This window comes from Manis pentadactyla, chromosome 9 (assembly GCF_030020395.1).
Source record: "Manis pentadactyla isolate mManPen7 chromosome 9, mManPen7.hap1, whole genome shotgun sequence".
NCBI lineage: Eukaryota > Metazoa > Chordata > Mammalia > Pholidota > Manidae > Manis > Manis pentadactyla.
Genome location: NC_080027.1, coordinates 116,721,280 through 116,745,852, shown reverse-complemented (window position 1 = coordinate 116,745,852; position 24,573 = coordinate 116,721,280). Strand labels below are relative to the sequence as shown.

The 24,573-nt window shown below is 35.7% G+C and overlaps 1 protein-coding gene across 7 annotated transcripts in view; it reads left to right on the top strand.

The window, feature by feature from the left end:
* LPGAT1 (lysophosphatidylglycerol acyltransferase 1) overlaps window positions 1–24,573 on the top strand; it is an 84,729-nt gene that overhangs the window by 45,739 nt on the left and 14,417 nt on the right. For 5 of the 7 annotated variants that reach the window (XM_036912475.2, XM_057507993.1, XM_036912473.2 and 2 more), the window contains 2 exons: window positions 2,778–2,904; window positions 21,985–22,091. In XM_036912475.2, coding sequence (XP_036768370.2) covers window positions 2,778–2,904; window positions 21,985–22,091 — 234 coding nt within the window. Of the gene's footprint in view, window positions 1–2,777; window positions 2,905–3,507; window positions 5,224–21,811; window positions 21,861–21,984; window positions 22,092–24,573 lie in introns of those variants that run through there. The other 2 variants (XM_057507994.1, XM_057507992.1) reach the window with 2 other exon arrangements.

The following is a 24,573-nucleotide window of genomic DNA, read 5'->3' as shown; positions in this document are numbered from 1 at the left end:
AACATAGGGGTGCACTGATCTTTCTCATACTTGATTGCTGCATTCTTAGGGTAAATTCCTAGGAGTGCAATTCCTGGGTCAAATGGTAAGTCTGTTTTGAGCATTTTGATGTACCTCCATACCGCTTTCCACAATGGTTGAACTAACTTACATTCCCACCAGCAGTGTAGGAGGGTTCCCCTTTCTCCACAGCCTTGCCAACATTTGTTGTTCTCTGTCTTTTGGATGGCAGCCATCCTTACTGGTGTGAGGTGATACCTCATTGTAGTTTTAATTTGCATTTCTCTGATAATTAGTGATGTGGAGCATCTTTTCATGTGTCTGTTGGCCATCTGTATTTCTTTTTTGGAGAACCGTCTGTTCAGTTCCTCTGCCCATTTTTTAATTGGGTTATTTGTTTTTTGTTTGTTGAGGCGTGTGAGCTCTTTATATATTCTGGACGTCAAGCCTTTATCGGATGTGTCATTTTCAAATATATTCTCCCATACTGTAGGGTTCCTTTTTGTCCTATTGATGGTGTCTTTTGCTGTACAGAAGCTTTTCAGCTTAATATAGTCCCACTTACTCATTTTTGCTGTTGTTTTCCTTGCCCGGGGAGATATGTTCAAGAGGTCACTCATGTTTATGTCTAAGAGATTTTTGCCTATGTTTTCTTCCAAGAGTTTAATGGTTTCATGACTTACATTCAGGTCTTTGATCCATTTTGAGTTTACTTTTGTATATGGGGTTACACAATGGTCCAGTTTCATTCTCCTACATGTAGCCGTCCAGTTTTGCCAGCACCATCTGTTGAAGAGACTGTCATTTCGCCATTGTATGTCCATGACTCCTTTATCAAATATTAGTTGACCATATATGTCTGGGTTAATGTCTGGATTCTCTAGTCTGTTCCATTGGTCTGTGGCTCTGCTCTTGTGCCAGTACCAAATTGTCTTGATTACTATGGCTTTATAGTAGAGCTTGAAGTTGGGGAGTGAGATGCCCCCTACTTTATTCTTCTTTCTCAGGATTGCTTTGGCTATTCGGGGTCTTTGGTGTTTCCATATGAATTTTTGAATTATTTGTTCCAGTTCATTGAAGATTGTTGCTGGTAGTTTCATAGGGATTGCATCAAATCTGTATATTGCTTTGGGCAGGATGGCCATTTTGACGATATTAATTCTTCCTAGCCACGAGCATGGGATGAGTTTCCATCTGTTAGTGTCCCCTTTAATTTCTCTTAAGAGTGACTTGTAGTTTTCAGAGTATAAGTCTTTCACTTCCTTGGTTAGGTTTATTCCTAGGTATTTTATTTTTTTTGATGCAATTGTGAATGGAGTTGTTTTCCTGATTTCTCTTTCTGTTGGTTCATTGTTAGTATATAGGAAAGCCACAGATTTCTGTGTGTTGATTTTGTATCCTGCAACTTTGCTGTATTCCGATATCAGTTCTAGTAGTTTTGGGGTGGAGTCTTTAGGGTTTTTTATGTACAGTATCAGTCATCTGCAAATAGTGACAGTTTAACTTCTTCTCTACCAATCTGGATTCCTTGTATTTCTTTGTTTTGTCTGATTGCCGTGGCTAGGACCTCCAGTACTATGTTAAATAACAGTGGAGAGAGTGGGCATCCCTGTCTAGTTCCCAATCTCAGAGGAAATGCTTTCAGCTTCTCGCTGTTCAATAAAATGTTGGCTGTGGGTTTATCATAGATGGCCTTTATTATGTTGAGGTACTTGCCCTCTATTCCCATTTTGCTGAGAGTTTTTATCATGAATGGATGTTGAACTTTGTCAAATGCTTTTTCAGCATCTATGGAGATGATCATGTGGTTTTTGTTAATTTTATCTTTTTAATGCTCTTTTAGTACTTCAAAGGATAGCCCATTACACGTTAGCCTGGTTTTCAGCATTCCCTGTGAGGACTCCCCTCTCAGTTCTTTCTCAGCCTTGTACTCCATGCTGGGAATGGGAACAGTGTGCAGACGGCCGAAGGAAACGAACCTGCTTGCTGCCTCTCACAATAACACTCTGTTACCTGTCGTTCCTACCGGAGGGTGGACACCTGTACTGCTTTATTTGTACATAACTCCTGCTGTGATGGGAGGATTTTTGTTTTGTTTTAAACAAGAGGAGCAACTGATGATGATGTATGTAAATAAGATGCTTAAATTTTCTGCCTTATTCAAGTATTTATGTTTCCCAAGTTTCACAAATCTTGATGTTTGTATTGTATTATTTTTAGTAAATGGGTTTGTTTTGTTTTTAGATCTGCTTTTCTCTTTTGTGGTGTGATACTTCAGCTTCTGACTTTTTCTTAGGCCAGTTTTCATGAGCAATAATATATAAATTAGACCTGGGTAGTCCATAACTGTATTGAATGCTTGAGTGATGTATGTCCAATAAACTATAGCACTGTTACTTGTTTATTTGTTTGAGATTCAGCAGTTTCATAATATAATAGGAAATGCTTAATTTCATCCTGACTGCATCACATAGAATAGTAACACCAAAGTTCATCCTATTTTCTTAAAGCAAAAAGTATATCGATAGGCTTTATACACCTCAGCTTTAAATACGACAGTTTGGCTTTTTGATGTGTGAGGAATGACTATAAAATTACAGTTGATTCTGCTGTGTAACATATTTCAGATTAAAATTAATTACAAATTATGAGGTTCGTGTGTAAGAAAGTAATTGTTGATGACTGTTCTAACTCCTCAGCTAATCTATACTATGTTATTTGCTGTAAATAATATAAAAATCAATCCAATTTTAAGTCATTTTATTCTTTGTTCTCAGACAGCAGATCGAAAGGCCTCCAATGGATAATAGATACAACCATAGCTTATCCCAAAGCTGAACCCATAGATATTCAAACCTGGATCCTTGGATACAGGAAACCAACAATTACACATGTACATTATAGGTAAGAATTCTACATGAGTACTGAGCATCTATCCCAAATAAAGTACTATCTCAGGACAGTATGAATGTTTTAATGTTAAGTAAAAAGTTTTAATGTTAAAAATTTCTAAGCAATAGTGAAAACAGTTGGCTCAAAATCATTTTTATACTGAGTTTTTAATATGAAACTATCATTTGAAGCAGTTACCTTCACTGAATGAGAAAAGTCTCTGAAACTGGCATTCTAGAGGCACCATGGTTACTTGGTTGCCTGACATTCTTGAATGAAAGCAATTATCTTAAAGGGCAAACATTAAGGATTAATATATACTTATTTGACTTAAGTAGATTTTTATTAATAGCAATGGAATTGGTTTTTATATCATTATGTAAGATTTTATAATTTAGCCATGACTTACAGTGTTTAATATGCCTATGCACATTTGCATAAACAACAGCAAAAAATATTGAAGATTCTTTCTTAGCTTCTTGAGACTTTTAGTGTAAATTTCGTTTTTTTAAAAGAATGTAAATGTGTGTATCTATTTATATCAAAGTATAAGAATGATAAGGCCTGGACAGATAGATCAATAAAGATAAACTTTATTCTGTTTACTGGCCAAAGATCTCAATTCATGACAGCGAAATTACGTGAGCAGTTGGTTCCAAGGAAAATCCCATCTGCCACAAAGCTCTCAATTCAAGAGGAACACTACTCAAATTACTTGCCCATTGAGAATATATAGTAGCATATTTTCATATGTGTAAACTTCCAGAGATTTACAAGTAGTTTGAGCTGGTATAATTTGAGATTTAAATTTTACGACTTTAAATATGACAGTTTGGATTTTTGATGTGTGAGGAATGACTATAAAATTACAGTTGATTCTGATGTGTAACATATTTCAGATTAAAATTAATTATAAATTATGAGGTTCGTGTGTAAGAAAGTAATTGTTGATGACTGTTCTAACTCCATTCCACTTATGCTGTCCATTTTACTTAGTTTATTAAGCACTTATTGTGTACAAGGCAGTGTGACAGGCCTTGGAAGAATTTCTTGAGGAACAGTTTTATTTTCATATATATGAAACTTATTAACCTTCAGTAAGTTTTTAAATTATAATCTCTAAATAAAGCTCAATTCTAATGCCCAAGCCTGAATGATAAGGCTGTTGGCTGTATGTTTTGTACACATATAGATTGTATTAGCACTGGACATAGGTAAATCATCCTAGCACATCAAACCTGAAAAGAACTGAGACAAGAAAACATTAAATTATATAAGCATTCTGTTATTATAGTTGACCTTGCTTTTCTTTTTTAACCAATAAATACAAGTTTTAGTTTTTTAGTTTATAGATACTCAGAAAAAAATGCATGGAATCATAAGGGGTTTTAGAAATAGAAAGAATGTCCAGTTTTAGCAATATTATTTTAACAGGAGCAAGTGCAAGGCTCTTAAGTTCACTGGAAGCAGCGGTTCTTAACCCTGGGCCTCTCGGATGGACCTCAGAGAATTTCTAACTGAATCTCTATGTAAAATTTTGTGTATGTTTGTAATTTTCCATAGAGAAGGTTCAGAACTTTCACTCCGTTCTCAAATAGATTAAGTATTTTTTTAAAAGTTAAGGACCCCTGATTTAAGACTCAAAACCAAATAGTGGATAGAAGATGAGAAATGATTAGTTTCATATAGAAAAGTACTTCTATTAATAAAGTTGAAGCTTCTCAGAAACACATTTTTATAGAAATTTTATTATCAGACATAGAAATAATAAAGAAAATTCTAAAATGTGAGATTAGCAGAGATTAAATTATGATATAGAATCATACCCCGAAATATGAATTAAAGTACAAATTATGCCCAATTATTTATTTTTAACACCCGTTCTAGGAGTCTTGGGGTAGGTGCAGAGATACACTTTTCTTTTCTTTCCAGAATAATAGAGTTCATTGTTTAACCAATGATAGGGAAAAGGAAGGACCTGTGTTCAGGTGGGAAAGGGAGAGCAAATGAAGGTGCTAGAGAGGACAGAGGTGTCTCGGTGTAAGGATGGTTTGGAGCATTTGGAAGAAGATGTGAGGAGGGAAGTGGGCCACGTCCTTGGCAGCTCCTAATCGCTGTCAATCACAGATTGACTAGGTCTCCACTATTGTTCTAGGCCATCTGGGAACGAAGGTTTGGTTTTTTTGTTTGTTTGGGTTTTTTGGCTGTTTTTATACTCCCTCCCCGTCATCTTTCTCAGTTCCAAAATAATCTGTTTATTGTTTATCCTGAATTTTTCCTACCAAGAATAATATCATTGAAATTAAAGTAAACAAACATGGTACTCCTTACCTTTTATTTTTTTCCTGTTCTTAGATTGTTTTTTTTCAGACTCTCCAGTTGTTTGGTTATATATATACATATATACATATGTATATATGTATATATATATATATTTTATTACGGTATCATTGATATACAAACTTATGCTCAGGTTTTACATGAGCAACATTGTGGTTACTATATTCCCCCTACTACGAAGTCCCCACCACATATCCCATTGCAGTCACTGTCCATCAGCATAGTAAGATGCTATAGAGTCACTACTTGGCTTCTCTGTACTATACTTCTGTCCCTGTGGCCCCCCATATTATGTGTGCTAATCATAATATCCCTTAATCCCCTTATCCCTCCCTTCCCACCCACCCTCCCCAGTCCCTTTCCCTTTGGCAACTGTTAGTCCATTCTTGGGTTCTGTGAGTCTGCTGCTGTTTTGTTCCTTCAGTTTTTTCTTTGTTCTTATACTCCACATATGAGTGAAATCATTTGGTACTTGTCTTTCTCCGCCTGGTTTATTTCACTGAGCATAATACCCTCTAGCTCCATCCATGTTGTTGCAAATGGTAGGATTTGTTTTCTTCTTATGGCTGAATAATATTCCATTGTGTATATGTACCACATCTTCTTTATCCATTCATCTACTGATGGACACTTAGGTTGCTTCCATATCTTGGCTATTGTAAATAGTGCTGCGATAAACATAGGGGTGCATATGTCTTTTTTAATCTGTGATCCTGTTTTCTTAGGGTAAATTCCTAGGAGTGGAATTCCTGGATCAAATGGTATTTCTGTTTTGTTTTTTGAGGAACCTCCATACTGCTTTCCACAGTGGTTGAACTAATTTACATTCCCACCAGCAGTGTAGGAGGGTTCCCCTTTCTCCACATCCTCGCCAGCATTTGTTGTTTTTGTCTTTTGGATGTTGGCCATCCTAACTGGTGTGAGGTGATATCTCATTGTAGTTTTAATTTGCATTTCTCTGATGATTAGTGATGTGGAGCACCTTTCCATGTGCCTGTTGGCCATCCGAATTTCTTTGGAGAAGTGTCTGTTCAGATCCTCTGCCCAGTTTTTAATTGGGTTATTTGCTTTTTGTTTGTTGAGGTGTGTGAGCTCTCTGTATATTTTGGATGTCAACCCCTTATCGGATATGTCATTTATGAATATATTCTCCCATACTGTAGGATACCTTTTTGTTCTACTGATGGTGTCCTTTGCTGCATAGAAGCTTTTTAGTTTGATAGAGTCCCACTTGTTCATTTTTGCTTTTGTTTCCCTTGCCCGGGGAGATATGTTGATGAAGAAGTTGCTCATGTTTATATTCAAGAGAGTTTTACCTATGTTTTCTTCCAAGAGTTTTATGGTTTCATGACTTACATTCAGGTCTTTGATCCATTTCGAATTTACTGTTGTATATGGAGTTAGACAGTAATCCAGTTTCATTCTCTTACATGTAGTTGTCCAGTTTTGCTAGCACCAGCTGTTGAAGAGGCTGTCATTTCCCCATTGTATGTCCGTGGCTCCTTTATCATATGTTAATTGGCCATGTATGTGTGGGTTTATATCTGGGCTCTCTATTCTGTTCCATTTATCTATGGATCTGTTCTTGTGCCAGTTATTTGGTCATATTTTTAAAAATTTAAACAAGGATGAAATGTTTCCAATTAGAATAAGAGACTTAAAATGGAACAATAGAAATCATATATGCACAAATATGAATAGTATAAATAGCTAGGGTTAGGTCTCTCTCTTTTAATGTGAGGAGGTTGGCAAGAAAAACTTGGTATTAGCATTGATTGTGTGAAGTGGGAAATAGGTACCCAGAGAGGTAGGAAAAGGTGATCTGGAAATTAGAAAGTTCACAGAAAAACAGTAGTTTTGCTTAATGTTTACTTGCTTATCTTCATCGATAGGCAGATTTTTTAAAACTTTATATATTTTTTTTCCTGCATTGAAGTATAATTTACCCAGAACATTGCTATTAAGCCATATGGTGCAAGCCAATTTTGTGTTACATGATGTAGAAAGTATTTGTTTTCTTCTTAACCTTTTTTAAAAATATAAAGCAACCCCAATTCTTAATGAATTTATTGGTGTGATCACTTGGTGATGGTGGTATAGCTGGGCAGGTTAGTACTGTGCTAGTTATTTTCAGTACAATCTAGAAGAGTATACATGTGAGAGTCAGAAAGCAATTATTCTGTTATGCTCAGCGCCTCTCAGATCCCACTGAATCTATTGTGTGTATTTTAATATCTCTGTTTTAAAAGAAATAATAGTGGAAGTTTATAAAAGGAGCTAATATGGATAAATCATTTTAGACCAAATCAGAGCAAATTGGAGGTGGTAATAATTAAATGAAACATAACAAACATAATACTGTACTTGGAGAAACTCCAAGTATAAACAGGTTAAGAAGTTTAGCAATTCATAAATACTAAATCTGTAATAAGTTTCTGTATATGTGAAGTAGTTCTGTCATATTTAGGGCAAATATCCGGGAGGGCAGGAACTGCCCTTCTTGTGTGGTCCGTCCTGGGCCTGCTGAGAGCCACAGTATGCCTCTGGGTAGCTGGGGTGCTCCGTTTTGCTGTATTGTTCCTGACCATCAGAGTTCACTTGGGAAACAATACAGTTGGCATAACTCATTTAACATTAATCAGTGTTTGGGCCATTTTTTATTTCCTTAAGGCACCTCTTCTTTTTTTGGAAAGCATTGTCAAAGCAGCCACATAAATTCTAGTACCTGTTCTGTGTGTACCTCACTGGAACATACTGTGCTAACTGTATGCAGATCTCTGAGCAAGAAAGGTATTTTCCCTACAAAGTGACTCCAGTCATAATGTGTTAGCAAAATTAAGTACTTAGAGAACATTTAGTCCTTATTTAAATAGGGAAAGACTATCTAGATTACCAGAAGGTGAAGCAGAATGTTCTAGATTTTTAAGTTTCTCTACTGATGTTTAGGGGAAAAAAGCATAGAAGAGTAATAGCTTACTTTAAATGTTCTGAAATAAACTGTTTTTCCTTCCAATAGCAGTTTTCTACATTCTCAGTTTACTTCTGTTTAGACTTATGTTGACTTTTAGGATTTCTGAAAGAGATGAATCCTAACTATACATGTTACTACATGCTGTGGAATACTTCCCTAAAATACCAAATAAATGAGAAAGTAAAAATTTGTAACACATTTATATGTCAGATCCTATCTCACAAATAGGTAGTGTTATCTTTCAAAAGTCAAAATTTTAAGGCTTAAATTTGAAGCTTATTCCTTAAAAACCTGGTAAATGGTGATTAAGTATCGAGATCACTTTGCTAATTAATTAGGTCAGTTTACTTCTTACTTTTTTAGGCTTATGTTGATTTTTTAGGATTTCTGGAAGAGATGAACCCCAAGTATATATATACTTTATTATATGCTTTGAAGTACTTCCCTAAAATACCAAATAAATGAGAAAGTAAAAATTTGTAAAATGATTATGTATCAGATCCTATCCTACATATAGTGTTGTTATCTTTCAAAAGTCAAAATTTTAAGGCAAGAGTTTGGAGTTTAGTTAGAAAACTTCTGGTAAATGGGGATTAAATACTGAGATCACATTGCTGTAATTAGTTAGCCCACTGCATACATAGCTCCCAGGCCGCCCAGCATAAAGTCACCCTGGCTTCAGTGAATGCATTGTTTGAGCACCAAATGATACACTGATGAAGTCTTTTTAAAACCACAAAGTACCTTACAAAATAAAATACTATTATTAAGTTATATGAAGTGTATATGGATTATGGATAAATCTAGTATTAGTAAATTAGCATTCCCCATGAATTGGATCTAATTGACTCATTACTTTAAGAGAAAAAAATGTCTTTTCTTAATCCTTATTATATTGTTTGGCTAGGGAAATATTTTTTATTAGTATGCATGCAACTACATTATTGATCTTTTTCAAAAGTAAATCTTGTTCTAAAAGGGGAACCATGGCTTAACTATGAGAAACATTTGATAGAACAGCCTCCTCCCACACCACCTTTATATGCTGTCTTGTTGGAAGACAGCTTATTCCTATTAAAGATGTAATGGGCACAGTGTGTTGCTGTCAAGAAGTTAATAGGAAAATTAAACGTGATTAGATTTTAATATGGGGACAGAATGTACATAAGGATGAAAGTAACTCTTGTCCTTAATATAAATGCCTGCTTCACTCCAAATGAAGACCGTGAGCTAGCAAAGATGATCCTCTCGTGCAGAAGCAGCAGCTTGTATTTTCATTTCAAAACTCTTAAAAAGATACAACCATGAGTGTAGTGGCATTGATAGATCATACTAAAAGCAGGGGTATTGCTTTTGTGTCAGATTTCATTGGAACTCTGATTACTTGGGAAAAGTCAGTAATTAGGGGCTTCGGGCAAGAACTTATTTTCAATTTGGGGGGATAGGTATTCAGAAAAGGAATATTTAATGAATATTTTAAAGAAATTATGCTTACTAGCAAAAATGGACAAATGTTAAACATTCTGACATATTTGCTTCAGGATTTATTTTATTAATAAGAGATATAAATCATTTCTAGTAAAGTTAAGTTCCCACTGATCCCCTTCCCAGTCTCAAACCCCTTCTCTCCCACCCTGGAAGCTACTGCCATCATTAATTTGGTTGTGTATCCTTCCTGTCTTAATACTTTCATTACACAGATACATTTATAATATGCAGTACTATTTTGTGTGTTTTTTAAAAGGTGCATAACCATATATAGTTCATCATTTTGCAACATGTTGGTCTGTATTACTAGATCTTTTTATTTTTACATTTGTGGCTCTTTCATTCATTTAAACTCATAAATGAATAAGTACATAAATTCCTAACACTAATCTATCCCCATCACATGACTGTCACATATTATCTAGTCCTTCTTTTATTGTCAACACTTGTTTTCTCAGTCTTTTTGCTGTTGAAATGAACACTGTCACAATGAACCTCTTACATCTGTTTCACTAAGCATATCCTTGTAAGTGAGAGGTAATGTAGGATATGTATGTGCCCAGAAGTAGAATTGCTAGATCACAGAGTATGTGCATTTTTACCATTACTGTGTATAATCAAATAGTTGTCAAAGTGGTTCTACCAGATTACAATCTCTTTAGTATATAACAGATTATTATTCCTACATCTGTCTCAAAGTAATCACCTTTGGCTTCTACAAATCTGACAGGTTTGAAATGATAGAGCATTATTTAGACCTCAGGTTTCATGTTTATGCAATAAGTATGGTAATTATGCAACCTGATATTAAAATGAACTGCTAGTGAAATCTAAGACTAGGGTGGAGCTTAGCATCTTTGTCTAAAACTTCAATCACTGTGGGAAATCTTAATGATTTGCTCACTGATGTCTGTTTTCCCTGTGCCTATGGCAGCAGATAATTTACCTGTTTTGTTCAGTTAATATTCCTAGAACAATACTGGCATACAGTAGAATGGAATACTTACTGAATGTAGAAATTCTAAAGTTCTTGCTGTCTGGACATGCACTGTCCAGTTATGTCAGCCTCTAGCATATATGGCTACTGCGCACTTAAAATGTGCCTAGTGTGATCTGAGATGATCTGTAAGTGTGAAAAATACACACTGGATTCCAAAGATTAGTAGAAAAAATGATCATAAAATATCTCTCATTTTTGTTGATCACATGTTAAAACACTATTTTAGGTTTTAGGGTTAAAGAATTCAGTTTCTTTAATGTTATTAGATATTGTTATTGTGTACTTCGTAAAATAATTAAATTTGTTTTTAAAAATAAAAGCATTTAGCTATGAAAAATATTTCATAAAAGGGGAAAAAAATCTCTCCCATCATGTTCACATAAAATTTCTGTTTTATATCTCATTTTAATATTTTTTCTTATGTATGTTTTTAATGTAGCTGTAGTTGTAATATGCATAAAAGTTATTTGTGTTCCACTTTGTCCCACATAGCATTTTAATGAACATTAAGCCTATAATACACATGAACTAGGTGTTAAGATTATAAATTTTATAAGTATTTTAAAATACTGTTATGAAGTCTTTATATTTTTAGTGACTTTCCAAAATCCTAGTTTGTGGATACATTTAATTACCCATTTCCCTATTGATCATAACTTTTCAGGTTTTATTCTCTTGACTTTAAATAACTCTGCTAAATATCTTAGAACATACATATAACTCTCTCCTTTATAATACATGTATGTTTAACCTGTTATTTCTAATGTTAGCTTGGAGAGTATTATTAAAATTACAGTTGAATAGCAAGAGTGGTTGCCAAAAAGATAAGAAAAAAACTTCAGAAAAATTATCCACACTTAAAAACATAGTATAATATTTAGTTATTTTATGCATAAACCTAATATATTTGTGATTAACATATGTCATTTTGGTTTTTCCTTTTTGTGTTTTCCCCTTACTTCCTAAAACAACAAAACAAAAAAGTTCCAAGTTCCTATAAGTTTTAGGGGCTCTAGTTTCAGAAATAGTTTTTCCCTTCAAAACTTTTTATGATAGAAAGTTTCAAACCTATAAATTAAACCCCACATGCCTATCATAGCATTTACAGCAGATGCTGTTTCCTCCATGTTCTTTCCTGTACCCCACTGGATAAGTAAAGATAAAAGAAGAGCTAAGATAGTTTTGAAGATGAATGAAACAGAGGATTTCTTCCTACAAGTTGTCAATTAGTGTGGTTAAAATAGTGTAGCATAAGGGTAGGGCCCAATAATTGAGATTAGAAAATCCATACTTGTTTGGAAACCTGTGTATAATTGAGTAGGCACCACATTATCACTAAAGAAAAAACATACTATATATTCAAAAAATGAAATACAGACCATTGGTTCTAAATATGGTGAAAAACATAATTAAAATTTCACCCTATACCATATCCCACAATAAATTCCAGATGTATTTTTATTTCAACATCAGTGAGTCTCTGAAGTATTTAAAGAAAATATAGGAAGCTCTTAATGTCCTCACAGCAGGATAGGCCTTCCTTGCAGTACACAAAAATCATAACTAATTAAATCATGAAGAAAAAATATAAATCTGACTGCATCAAAAATAAAAACTGGTGTATGCAAAAGACACCATAAAGTTAAGGTGTTGAAAAGCACATAACAAGAATTAATAGTAAGCATATATATAACCGAGTTTCTACGGATCAATAATAATTTTAAAACCTAATAGAAAAATGGACCAAGGATATAAATGACTTTATGATTCATTGAAATCAAAATATATGAAAAGATGAGGGAAAGTCAAAATAGAATAAAATACTACTTTTTGCTCATCAGTATTAAGTATTGGTGAGGTTGTAGGGAAAACAACACACTAATTAGTGCAGCCAATTTGAAGAACAACTTGGCAGTGTCTTAAGTCCTCTGTGACATAACATTTCTACGTGAGTCTTCATGCCCCAGAGTAAAACAGGGATATTAGTGCAGCATTTGTTTGCAAGAGTAAAAAATTGGGAATAACCTAAATATCTATCACTAGAAGAATGACTAAATAAAATATTACATTCTTCAGAGGAATATACTAAACAGAATTTTGTATCTGACCCCTTGACTTCTTCAGTAGGATATGTAACAGTCACCTCTAGAACAGCACTATGGCGATTCCTAAAAATCCATTCTCCTCCGTAGCCTTCCCCATCTCGTCACTGATGACAGCTTCCATCCTTCCAGTTGCTTAGCTCAAAAACCTTGAGTCGTCTTTGGCTCCTCTCTTTCTCTCACATCTCACATCCGCTCAGTCAGGAAATCCTTTGGGTTCCATATTCAGATATACTTCCTGGGTCTGACCGCTTCTTCTCGCTCTGGTCTTGGCCGCCGTCACCTCTAGCAGCTCCTAGAGCACTGCATGACCTGCTAACTAGTCACCCTGTGTTGTTTTTTTTTCAGTATCATTAATCTACAATTACATGAAGAACATTATGTTTACTAGGGTCCCCCCTTCACCAAGTCCCCCCCACAAACCCCATTACAGTCACTGTCCATCAGCATAGTAAGATGCTGTAGAATCATTACTTGTCTTCTCTGTGTTGTACAGCCCTCCCTGGGTCCCCCACCACCACATTACACATGCTAATCATAAGGCCCCCTTTCTTTTCCCCACCCTTATCCCTCCCTTCCCACCCATCCTCCCCAGTCCCTTTCCCTTTGGTAACTGTTAGTCCATTCTTGGGTTCTGTGATTCTGCTGCTGTTTTGTTCCTTCAGTTTTTCTTTGTTCTTATACTCCACATATGAGTGAAATCATTTGGTACTTGTCTTTCTCTGCCTGGCTTATTTCACTGAGTATAATACCCTACAGCTCCATCCATGTTGTTGCAAATGGTAGGATTTGTTTTCTTCTTATGGCTGAATAATATTCCATTGTGTGTATGTACCATATCTTCTTTATCCATTGATCTACTGATGGACACTTAGGTTGCTTCCATATCTTGGCTATTGTAAATAGTGCTGCGATAAACATAGGGGTGCATCTGTCTTTTTCAAACTGGGCTGCTGTATTCTTAGGGTAAATTCCTAGAAGTGGATAGTCACCCTGTTTTTTACCTTTGTCCCTCTTAAGTGTCTATTTCCAACATCCAGGTATCCAGAGTGGCCTTTGAAATATTTGAGAGATCATGTCAATCCTGGGTTCAGAATCCCATAATGGCTTCACCCATCTAGAGCCAGGAGCCTTACAATGGTGTCTAAGGCCCTGTTTGACCTATTCCTTTCTGCTGACCTCATCTCCTGCTTCCCCTTGCTCCCCTGTACCTATACTGGTTTTCTTTCTGTCCTTGAAAGTGCTTAGTGTGTTCCTACCTCCAGATCTCTTTATTGGCTGTTTATTCCTCCTCAAATAGTCTTCCTTGAAAACCTTCGATGGGTGACAATGGATCCAGGATGACTTTCTAATTATATTTCTTACGTTTGGTAATTATAAAGGTGATATTCAAAGCCCATCCCATAGAGAAAAAGTAGTGTCACTTTTAGATACCAGAATCAAGTTCTGAAAAACACAATAAGCGAGAAATCATATACCACATTTCACTAATTAGGATGCATATTTTTTTATATATTAATGTTTCTGAAATTGAGACCATCTTAAAATCAGTATAATAAAGCACTAGTTATAGTATAATTTGATGTTTGTCATGCAGGATTTTAAACAAAATCCAAAAAGTAATTGATGCCTCTCCCCTCTCACCCCGCAAAAGACAGCATAGTGGCTGCCATCTAGTTGGTATTCAGCTGTGGACAGCAAATACCTCTGGGGAGGGCATCTTACTTCTCATTGTACTAGCTGAGCCTTTTTTTTTTCCCCACAATATGAATTTAAGATACTAATTGAAAAAATTTCCCATACCATTTAGAATTTTGGTTTAACCATCATTTGAATAATTGCAACAAAAGCATATTCATCAGCCCGTTAGAAGAATTTAATAAGTTCACATTTAAAATATATACCATTTAATAACACCAGATAGGTTTTACCCCTTTAGATATCAGGAATATTGAAATACTCATATAGATAGTCGAGATTTTCATATTTTAGTATTTTATCCATAATTAAATGAGCTTTAAGAGGCTTAAATTTCTATAAAAATGCTTCTTTTGGTGTAAAAGTTAGAATAAAGTAGAATAAAATTAATATTGTAAAAACCAGTTATTCAACATAATGGGGACCATGTTTCAAGGCCACCTTTCCCGCCGAGACCGAGCAGCTCTGAAGTGGTTCATACCCAGCTGGTACACACTTAGGTACTAATGATTCATATTTAGAGATTTACCACCATCCTTCCCCGGCCTCAGCCTGAAAATTATTCATCTGGGAGTGAGGTAATAAGATTATCTCTTGAGATAAAAGTGGCTTTTTTCTTCCTCAGCAGAAAGAAACAGTGTCCTAACTTTAGTTTTTTTTTTTAATGCTAGGGCTTTTCTCTATCATTGTTTATAATTATTTCTCTTTTAATCCTGTTTCTGTTGTCTGATAATTCTCTTCTTCCTTTCTGCTTTTCTTATCATCTCTTGTTTTCTATGGCTTTGCCTCTGTGACCTAGATTTTCCCTGGAAAAGGCTAGACGTGTAGTTATCAGTCACTATCAAGAGCCTCCAGTTGGAAAATGAAAAGTTACACATTAAATTTAATCTTGAAGTTTTTAGTTCTGTGTAATGTTCACCACCCACAAGTTATTTTTTTCTTCTCTGTACCAGCACTTTTTTTCCCCTTTTTATAAGAAATAAAACATTTTAGTTTGGCACCATTCAAGATGCTGTAAGCATTAAATATGTGGTCTTAATTGAGGTCTGACTATATTGTGGATTAAATTCTGTATTTCTGTAATGAATTTGCAGATTTGAAAGAGGTGAATCACCATGTTCAGTATGATAAAGTCTCCATCCTCTAGTTGGAAAATATGCTTAAATATTTGTAAGAATTTATTCTTAAATATTTGTAAGAAGTTTTACATGAAAGAAAGCTTTTACTGTTAACATAATAAAGAACCAAAAGCATAACTCTAAGTCTGATTTACTAAGTTATTTTCAATATATGAATCTGGACATAATATGACTTGGAAAGCTATAATCAGCTTTGGAAATGAAGAACTACCCCCCGCCCCACCTCCTTGGCCCTCTGGAGTTTTACCGTGTCTTTCTCACTCTTGGTCTCTTCAAGATCAAACACAGTGACTGCCACTAGTATTCAAAAAGCTTTTTAATTTCATTAACTTAATTTTGTTTTGTTGTAAATACTATGTTCCCCAAATAAATTCCCAGAGTTTTAGTTTGAGTAATGGTTAAGCATAACTCTCACTGATGATCACTGTTTATCTTTTAGTTGAAGAATTAAATTGACAATTTGGAAGAACTAGCGAGATCCCCTCCATTTTGCTGTGAACCTTAAACTACTCTAAAACAATAACGTCTTAATTTTTTAAAAAGCCATTAGACTCATGGAAAGTGTAATAGTGATTCTCTTAAGCAGATGTACCAAGGTCATGCTTTCCTTACTGGATTGTTCAGTTCATTGAGCAAGTATTTGTCAGGTGTCTTTCTGTGTCTCAAATGACATAACATGAATAAAGATACCATAAAAAAATGTGAGGCCTAAACCATGCCATCTCATTGTTCATGCTTTCAAGTGGCATGTGGGGTCACTACAGCTTTTGCCCATTATAAAGCACGGGGCCCAAAGGGAAGGGGAGTACCCGCTCAGTTATCCCTGCCTGTGAGTGAGGCAGAGGCCCACAGGCTGTGTATTTGCTAGGTCCCTTTCTACACAGACATTAGTGTACCTCAAAATTCTCTCCTGTATGACCCTACCTTAAAGCCTTGGGTTATTCCTGTATTAAAGTGGGTAAAAGTTTATATCTGAGTCACTAAATTCTATTTTCAGATGACTGAATGGGTTTTCTTTAACCATTCTACTGGATCCAGGAGGAAGCTATAAATATTACATTTTAGTATGTTGAGGATGACACTTGAACAGCTTACCTCAGGATAATGGCTCAAAGCAAAACTTCTGGAAATTGAATGCTGGGAGATATTCTGTTATGTTAAATTTGGCAGTGTCTGCTCTTGTCCAGAAATCTATTTTTGGTGACAAGCAGTTTCTGCATTTCCGAGTTGCTCCTGTCACACTAGCTCCGACGGTGTCAGCCAACTATGCCGTGGCACTGATGGCTGTCTACAGATGGCACCTCACCGAGCTTCACACTGGCAGATTGCTTTCAGTTTAATTCAGTTCAGCAAACTCCAGTTCCCACTGATGTACACTGGGTATGCAAGGATGAGTACAGCACCGTCTGCAGAGGAAACAGGCACAGGAGAAGATAAGCAGAATGTAAACCAATCAGCATAGTCACAAAGGACAGAGCTGGCGCTGAGGAGCTGTTGGCTGGGTAGGAGAGGAGGAGGGGAGGAGAACAAAGGAGAAGAGGACACAGGTGTGAGAGCCAAATCCTTATCTTCCGCTGTAGGGAGTCAATGAATAAATGTTCATTTGGATGATTTAGAAATAGTCATATTAGTAGGTTCATGAGCAATATGGAGCAGAATAGCAAGAGAGGGTTGGCAGGGGCTGTGTCCGGGCACCTGACCCGAGGAGAGAGAACAGAGGGCCATTAATTCCCCCTTGTGAACCTGGAGGTGCTCTGACTTTTGAAAACCATATGCACATTGTTACTTCTTTAAAATTTAAAGAAGAAATTTGACATCCTGCTTCCTCTTCTAGGCCAACTCAAGCGATGCCTTTCCTATGTGTCTTGCACCATAAGTGGACCCACAACACCTTTCATTTAAGCTTACACAGAAATTCTTTAAACTCCTTGTACAACATTAGCCTCTGATTTTAGATTATTTATTTTTCTTGTCCCTTTTGCTAGATTATTAGGTTTTTAAAAGTAGGAACGGTTTATCTCAAAATGTTCTTCAGTTTAGTGCTTATTAGCTTCTTGACTGGCATAATTGAATTGAGGGTTTAGCCATTTTGTTTCTTAGCTCCTATTTTTGAATCGTGGTGGCACGAAAACGGAAATGTTCTAACTCAGATTTATAGAGGTTGCCAGCTACTAACATTTTATGTAATTTTTGGAAAATATAATTTTTTTGTGGAAAGTATAGTGACTTTTTTGAAAGTACTCTTAAATCTGATTCTGCAGATTTTGGTAGAACACTAAGAGCAAATGCTGATTATAAATTACTGATAATAAGAATTTGGATTTTGAAAATTAGGAGCTAGTTTCTTATTTGGATCACTGTTGATTGGTATGGGAAAGATTTGTTCCCGTTACTTACTATGTTCCACAAGGACTCCTTTTATTTGGTTCCAGGAGGACTGGTATTCAGTGCATTTGATATTTTGCCATATCAGGGGATTCGTTGTTTTAATATTTTAATCCCCTGATAATCAAACAGAGTAACAGAAGTAGACTGCCCTGGTTGGGGCATTTGACTGCCCTCCTGGCTGCCTCCTACAGCAAGAGAATGTCCAAGCTACTTTGGGCAGATAGGAGGGTGGGTTTCCTGTTGAAGCCCAGCCCCCTTCCCACCTCACCCTGATTTAAATAGTTCATCATCCTCACTACTTTCTTTCAAGAGTACAATTCGTAAGCCCAAACTTCCTCTATTTAATTCAGCCTTATTTTAATGTCACCTTTCTCCTTATAAAAATGTTTAAATACTATTTCAGATATTCTTTAGCCCTATGGCTTTTGCTAAGTTATCCTTAGGCTGATTAGGCCTAAGTTTACATTTACAGAAATAGTACATTTTTAGAAGTCAGCAAATAATGCAATTAACTCCCCAAACCGTTTGGCTGCTATTCAGTGTGGTAGAGATGAACAGTTTCAAAAGTTGCAAAATTGTCTTAAGACAGCATTAAATTATCTCAAAGTAAAAAGTCAGTAATTTGTAATGCCATTCATTTAAAAAAATCTGCTTGTTAAATTTTAATTTTTAATTTTAAAACATTCCCCTAGTATCATGATTAAGTGAACTGACTTCCCTAAAAATCCACATATTTAAGGATATTTAATTTGGAGGAAACAAATGGTTACATTTACTGAAGAGTCACAATTTCCTGCTTAGCTCTGGAGACCTCCCTTGTGCCCAGAACTGTGCTGGCTGAAAGTTATGGGGCTTATTCTGCTTGGATTCTGCCCTATGCACACACAGTTCAGGGTCACCCGTGGATTTGAGTGGGGTTTATATGCAGAAGTCATGGCTCCTACTTTGTCTTTACTTCTTTCTGGGATTCCTCACTTTCCAACTGCTCTCGTAGCCCTAATCTCTGGCCTCTGATTCTTCAACCAACAAAACTAGGTATTTCTATATATTTCTATTTCTATATTAGTTTTAGCCTTTCTGCATGGCACTAACTGGAAACTTTTCTCAGGTAAAAAGCTATAAAAAATGGAAAACTCACCCAAGTACCACTTGTCTACCTCCTCCATTATCTGCTTGCTTTTAGTCACTCTCCAGTGCCTTCTACTAATTACTTTTTGAATTTTGTCTAGAATTTATAACTGTTATGTGAACTGTGCAATTACAAGAAGCAGAACTCATCTCTTGTTTTATTTTAATGGCTATTACAAGTCACAGGGAGAGCTAAAGTGAAATCTCAGATTTTAAGAGATGGTAAAAGAGATTTTGCCCTCACATATGCCCTTGTTCTCTGTTCCTGCCTGTTTTAGTGTTAAAGTAGTGCTGCCTTGTGCCACAATGACTATAAACATAGGCACTGAAATCCGTTGTGGTACTTAGTTATAAGACGTCCATCTGTATGATTCTGAGTGTTTTTATTAAGATTAAAATTGAAAGGAAAAAACCAAATAACTATATTCTTAAAGAGCACTCATGGATGCGTCCCCAAGAATCTGTCCCCAAGTTGGCATACCCCCGCTGTGAGACACTGCTAAGCTGTTCTCCACATCTCAGTCAGAGCCTTCGGACTGTTATTCTCTGGTTCAAAAGCTTTCTGTGAGAGACCTTCTCATTAATTGCTAGTGGAATATAAATTGGCATAACCTTTATGAAGACTATAGCGACATCTTTTAAAATTACTAACGCATTAAACCTTTGATCAGCAATTTCACTTCGGGAATTTTATCCTATGAATGGACATTTACACTGATCCTATAGTTATTAAAAAGACAATAAAAGTCTTTGAGTACAGTTTTTCCAGAGCATGGAACAGAAACTATGCAGGGGAAGTATAGTTTCCAAAAATCTTAATAGTACATGGGAGTTCATGAACCCTTTCTCAGTTTTGGTGAATCTTTTAAAATTTCCATTACCATTCTCATATAGGTAAGATCTCAAAGAGATAAGATATTGCAACAATAAAACAGTATTAGTATAGTACAAAAAGGAACACTCAGAGCACTTAGAAATTACAAATATGATTAAATAAATACAAATTCAGTAAAAAAAAAATTTAGACATTAAATAAAAAATCTCTTAGAAAAGAGGACAGAAAGACAGAGATGGAAGTAAATGAATTCCAACCCTGAATCCTATATCTAGCAAATTATTAACCAGGTGTGAGGACAGAAAAAAAGGCATTAACAGAAATGCAAGATTTCAAGTGCCCTTTCTCCAAAAACTGCTGGAGTATGTGTTCCAGTAAATGTGGCGTAAATAGAGAAAGGAAGACATGAGAAGTGAGAACATTAACTCTGTTTTAGGAGAGCAGAGAATCACCAAGGCAATAGTAAAGGGTCCTTCACAGGACGAGAGTCACAGGCAACAAAGCCAGAGTCCAGGTGAAATTTCTTCAGGAAGATGAAATTGAAAGAGCGTCTGATGCATACAAATGCCTTGGGATAAGATCTAGAACACAGGTCAATCCTGCCCAAAATTTTAAATAACATTGTATTTGAACACAAGTACACCCATTTATTTGTACATTGTCTATGGCTGCTTCTGTGCACACTTCAAAGCAGAGCTGAATAGCCATGGTAGAGACCACATAGCCTGTAAAGTCTAAATGTTTTCTATCTGGCCCTTTAAGAAAAAGTTTGCAGACCTGATCTAGAGAATTGATTCTAGACAATTGGCTAAGAGCTTGTAGTTACATTAGTTATGTATATATAGAAAACAATATAGTCACTCAGTCCAGAGAGAACAGAAATTGGGCCAGAAGGGAATAGTAGCCATGATTTACTTTGTGGCTTAGCTTGGATTATCTTTACATGATTATAATAATGTAAATGTCTAAGACTGTGCTAATGAAAATTCCCATACACCTGCATTGGGAGGATGGGAAGGATGTGCATGTGTAGTAGGGAGAGGAAAGAGCTTAGTCCTCGTCTTCCACAGTGGGAAGCCCATAGATAAGCCCTGAAACTGAAGAACAGACATGGAGATAAATAAATATCCAGATAATTGGCTAAAAGAGGTAAAAAATTCCTCCCCGGGAGGGAGAAACAAAGGGCAGAGGGGCGGGGATGGCCATTTTTCAAACAAACCTTTTGCCCACTTTAAACTGTGTACCTTTATACCTTTGATAAAGGGAAAAAAACATTCACACAGACACCCACGGCTGCACACACACAATTGGAAAACAGAAAAGAAACTTTATCCAGGTCAAGTTCCTCATGCTGCCCCTTTGTGTTCTCACTCCCAGGGCATTTGAATCACGGAGGACCCCAGTCTTTTTCCTGTTGAGTCAGGATGTGGTTGCAGAATCTTCAGAATCGTGTTCTAGCAACCACTCCCAATCAGTAAGAGCTGCCCCTGCTCCTGAAGCCAGTATGTCTGGTATAATTAGTGAATCACAGGCCAATCATTTAGGACGATTCTGTCTGCTTTGCAGACATTCCCACCAAAAGCACGTTGCTATAATGTGCTATTTAGCCTAGCATTTGATGACTCTAAATGTGTCCTAAAGTAGCTGCATTTTAAAACTTCATCTAAGTATGACTGAAACCCACGAACAGGGGAAGATATAGTATTTCTCAATAATAATTTGTAGATACAGGATCATTTAATATGTTTTCAGCATCTATCACTGGACTTAACATGTAGGCTACTAAATGTTTGAGTGAATGACTAAATAAACTCTGTGTGTAACCAATAGCAATTTAGAAAAAAAGGATGACTTGAGAAGCTGAAGAAGCTAACCCTTGCAAAAGCAAAAGGTGATTCCATAACTTTCTCTAGCTTTTCAATCATCAAAGCTAAGCTGTGGTTCTGAATGATTTTGACTTCTAAATTAAAATAGTTGTTGCTTTTTTTTCTAACTCTCAATAGGATCTTTCCAATTAAAGATGTGCCTCTGGAGACAGATGACCTTGTTGATTGGCTCTATCGCCGTTTTATTGAAAAAGAGGACCTCTTATCACATTTTTATGAAACAGGTACACACTATCCTATTATAACACATATTCCTGAAGTTACTGATAGTTCCAAAGATGTACTTTAGGGGAGATAACCATTTTTTGAATCTTCAGATACCTTAAAGGAATCAAAGTATTTCTCTTAAGAATTTCAGCTTAGAATTTTTATAAAGTCAAATTTATGTTAAATTTACTCAGGCTCTTACTTTATGAGCCAGTCTGCAAAGATCAAATGATGAGTAAAATGTACAAATGGATCTAATTCAAGAGAGTACACTGTCTATGGAAGACTACATTCATACATATATAGTTATATGGGCTGTTTTATGAAACAGCAAATAATCATGTTTTGACATTGTACCTGATTAAATAACTATCATCTTAGAGTCAATTGAGATAATTTCTAATGGCATGCTTATTCTTTCCTGTACATATAAGGGGTAGAGTTTACATTTAAAGTTTTCGTAGATACAAGTTCATAATTTTTTTTTTTTTTTTTTTAGGAAAATAATATATATATTTTTATTAGGGGATGATCATAAATGTGCTTAAACATCTATAAGGATTTTTTTTTTTTTTTTAATAATTATTTTTTATTGAAGGGTAGTTGACACACAGTATTACATTACATGAGTTTCAAGTGTACAACACAGTGGTAGAACATTTATATACATAATTCTAGGTTCCAGCTATCACCCTACCAGGCTGTTACAATATCTTGACTATATTCCTTATGCTATACATTACATCCCGGTTACTAATTTATTTTACCATTGGAAGTCTGTCCTTTTTTTTTTTTTTTTTTTTTTTTTTTTTTTTTTTTTTGTGAGGGCATCTCTCATATTTATTGATCAAATGGTTGTTAACGACAATAAAATTCTGTATAGGGGAGTCAATGCTCAATGCACAATCATTATTCCACCCCAAGCCTAATTTTTGTCAGTCTCCAATCTTCTGAGGCATAACAAACAAGTTTTTACATGTAGAACAAATTCTTACATAATGAATAAGTTACATAGTGAACAGTACAAGGGCAGTCATCACAGAAACTTTCGGTTTTGCTCATGCATTATGAACTATAAACAGTTCAAATATGAATACTCATTTGGTTTTTATACTTGATTTATATGTGGATACCACATTTCTCTCTTTATTATTATTATTTTTAATAAAATGCTGAAGTGGTAGGTAGATACAAGATAAAGGTAGAAAACATAGTTTAGTGTTGTAAGAGAGCACATGTAGATGATCAGGTGTGTGCCTGTAGACTATGTGTTAATCCAAGCTAGACCAGGGCAATAAAACATCCACGTATGCAGAAGATTTCTCTCAGAACGGGGGGGTGAGGTTCTAAGCCTCACCTCTGTTGATCCCCAATTTCTCACCTGATGGCCCCCCTGCGACTGTGCCTGTCTTAGGTTGTTCCTCCCTTGAGGAATCTTACCCGTCTCTGGCTAACCAGTCATCTTCCGGGGCCATACAGGGAAATGTGAAGTTGGTAAGTGAGAGAGAAGCCTTATTGTTTGAAAAGGTTAGCTTTTTACTTCTTTGCATATTTATGCCCTGTGGCTTCTATGCCCAGCATTTGTCTTGAGGTATCTTTACCACTTGGAAGAATTATGATACTCGGTAAATTTGATATGAGGCACGAATTCTATTTAAGGGTTGTAATTAGGAAGGAAGAAGAAAAGCTATAGAAGTAGCAGGCGGAAGAAAACATGGGAAGATTGATTATTTCTTTGATATATCTTCTTGTAGAGTAACTTCAGCATGTATAGGTTTTAAGCTACTACTTAAATTGCACACACACATTAACATAATAGGAGTATAGTTACATAACCAAAGCATATCTGTAATTACCAGCCATCTGCAGTGTAACCAAGAAAACCAGTTAGGCACCTTAGGCATTTGTGAAAACTTATCTATGATATGGTGGATATTGTCCAAATGAACTTGAACAGTCTGAGAGAAATCAGACAAATTAAAACAACCCATTCCTGGGGACTGTTCACATGCCATATGTTCTTTTAACAATAAATAGTTTGTAGTTGTAAGACTTTGGAGCGCTACAATTTGCACTTCTCCAAATTCTTGGTTGAGTTCCAACAGTATAGATCCAGTCCAATTTTGTTGTTTTACTGTATGCACAGGCCAGCTTAGATATCTCCTTCCTCATTCCCATGGCAGGTCCAGGAACTGGTGGGATGAGTGCATCTACAGCTGTAGCAGTGCGTGGATCTTTGTTGGGGTTTTTTGATGATCATCTTCTGGCATGAGTCTTCCAGAGGGTGCAGATGTTGGAAGTTCTTTTTCATATCGTATCTTAGTTCATTTTCGGGGTAGCCCAATTAGGCTTTGATCCTCTGTATAAACACAAACAGACCCTTTGCCTACACTTTTATATGCCCTTTATACCCTTGTGTAGAACTCGTTGGAGGTTACCACACAGGAACTGCCCTTTTTTTTTTTTTTTTTTTTTTTTTGCTATCACTAATCTACACTT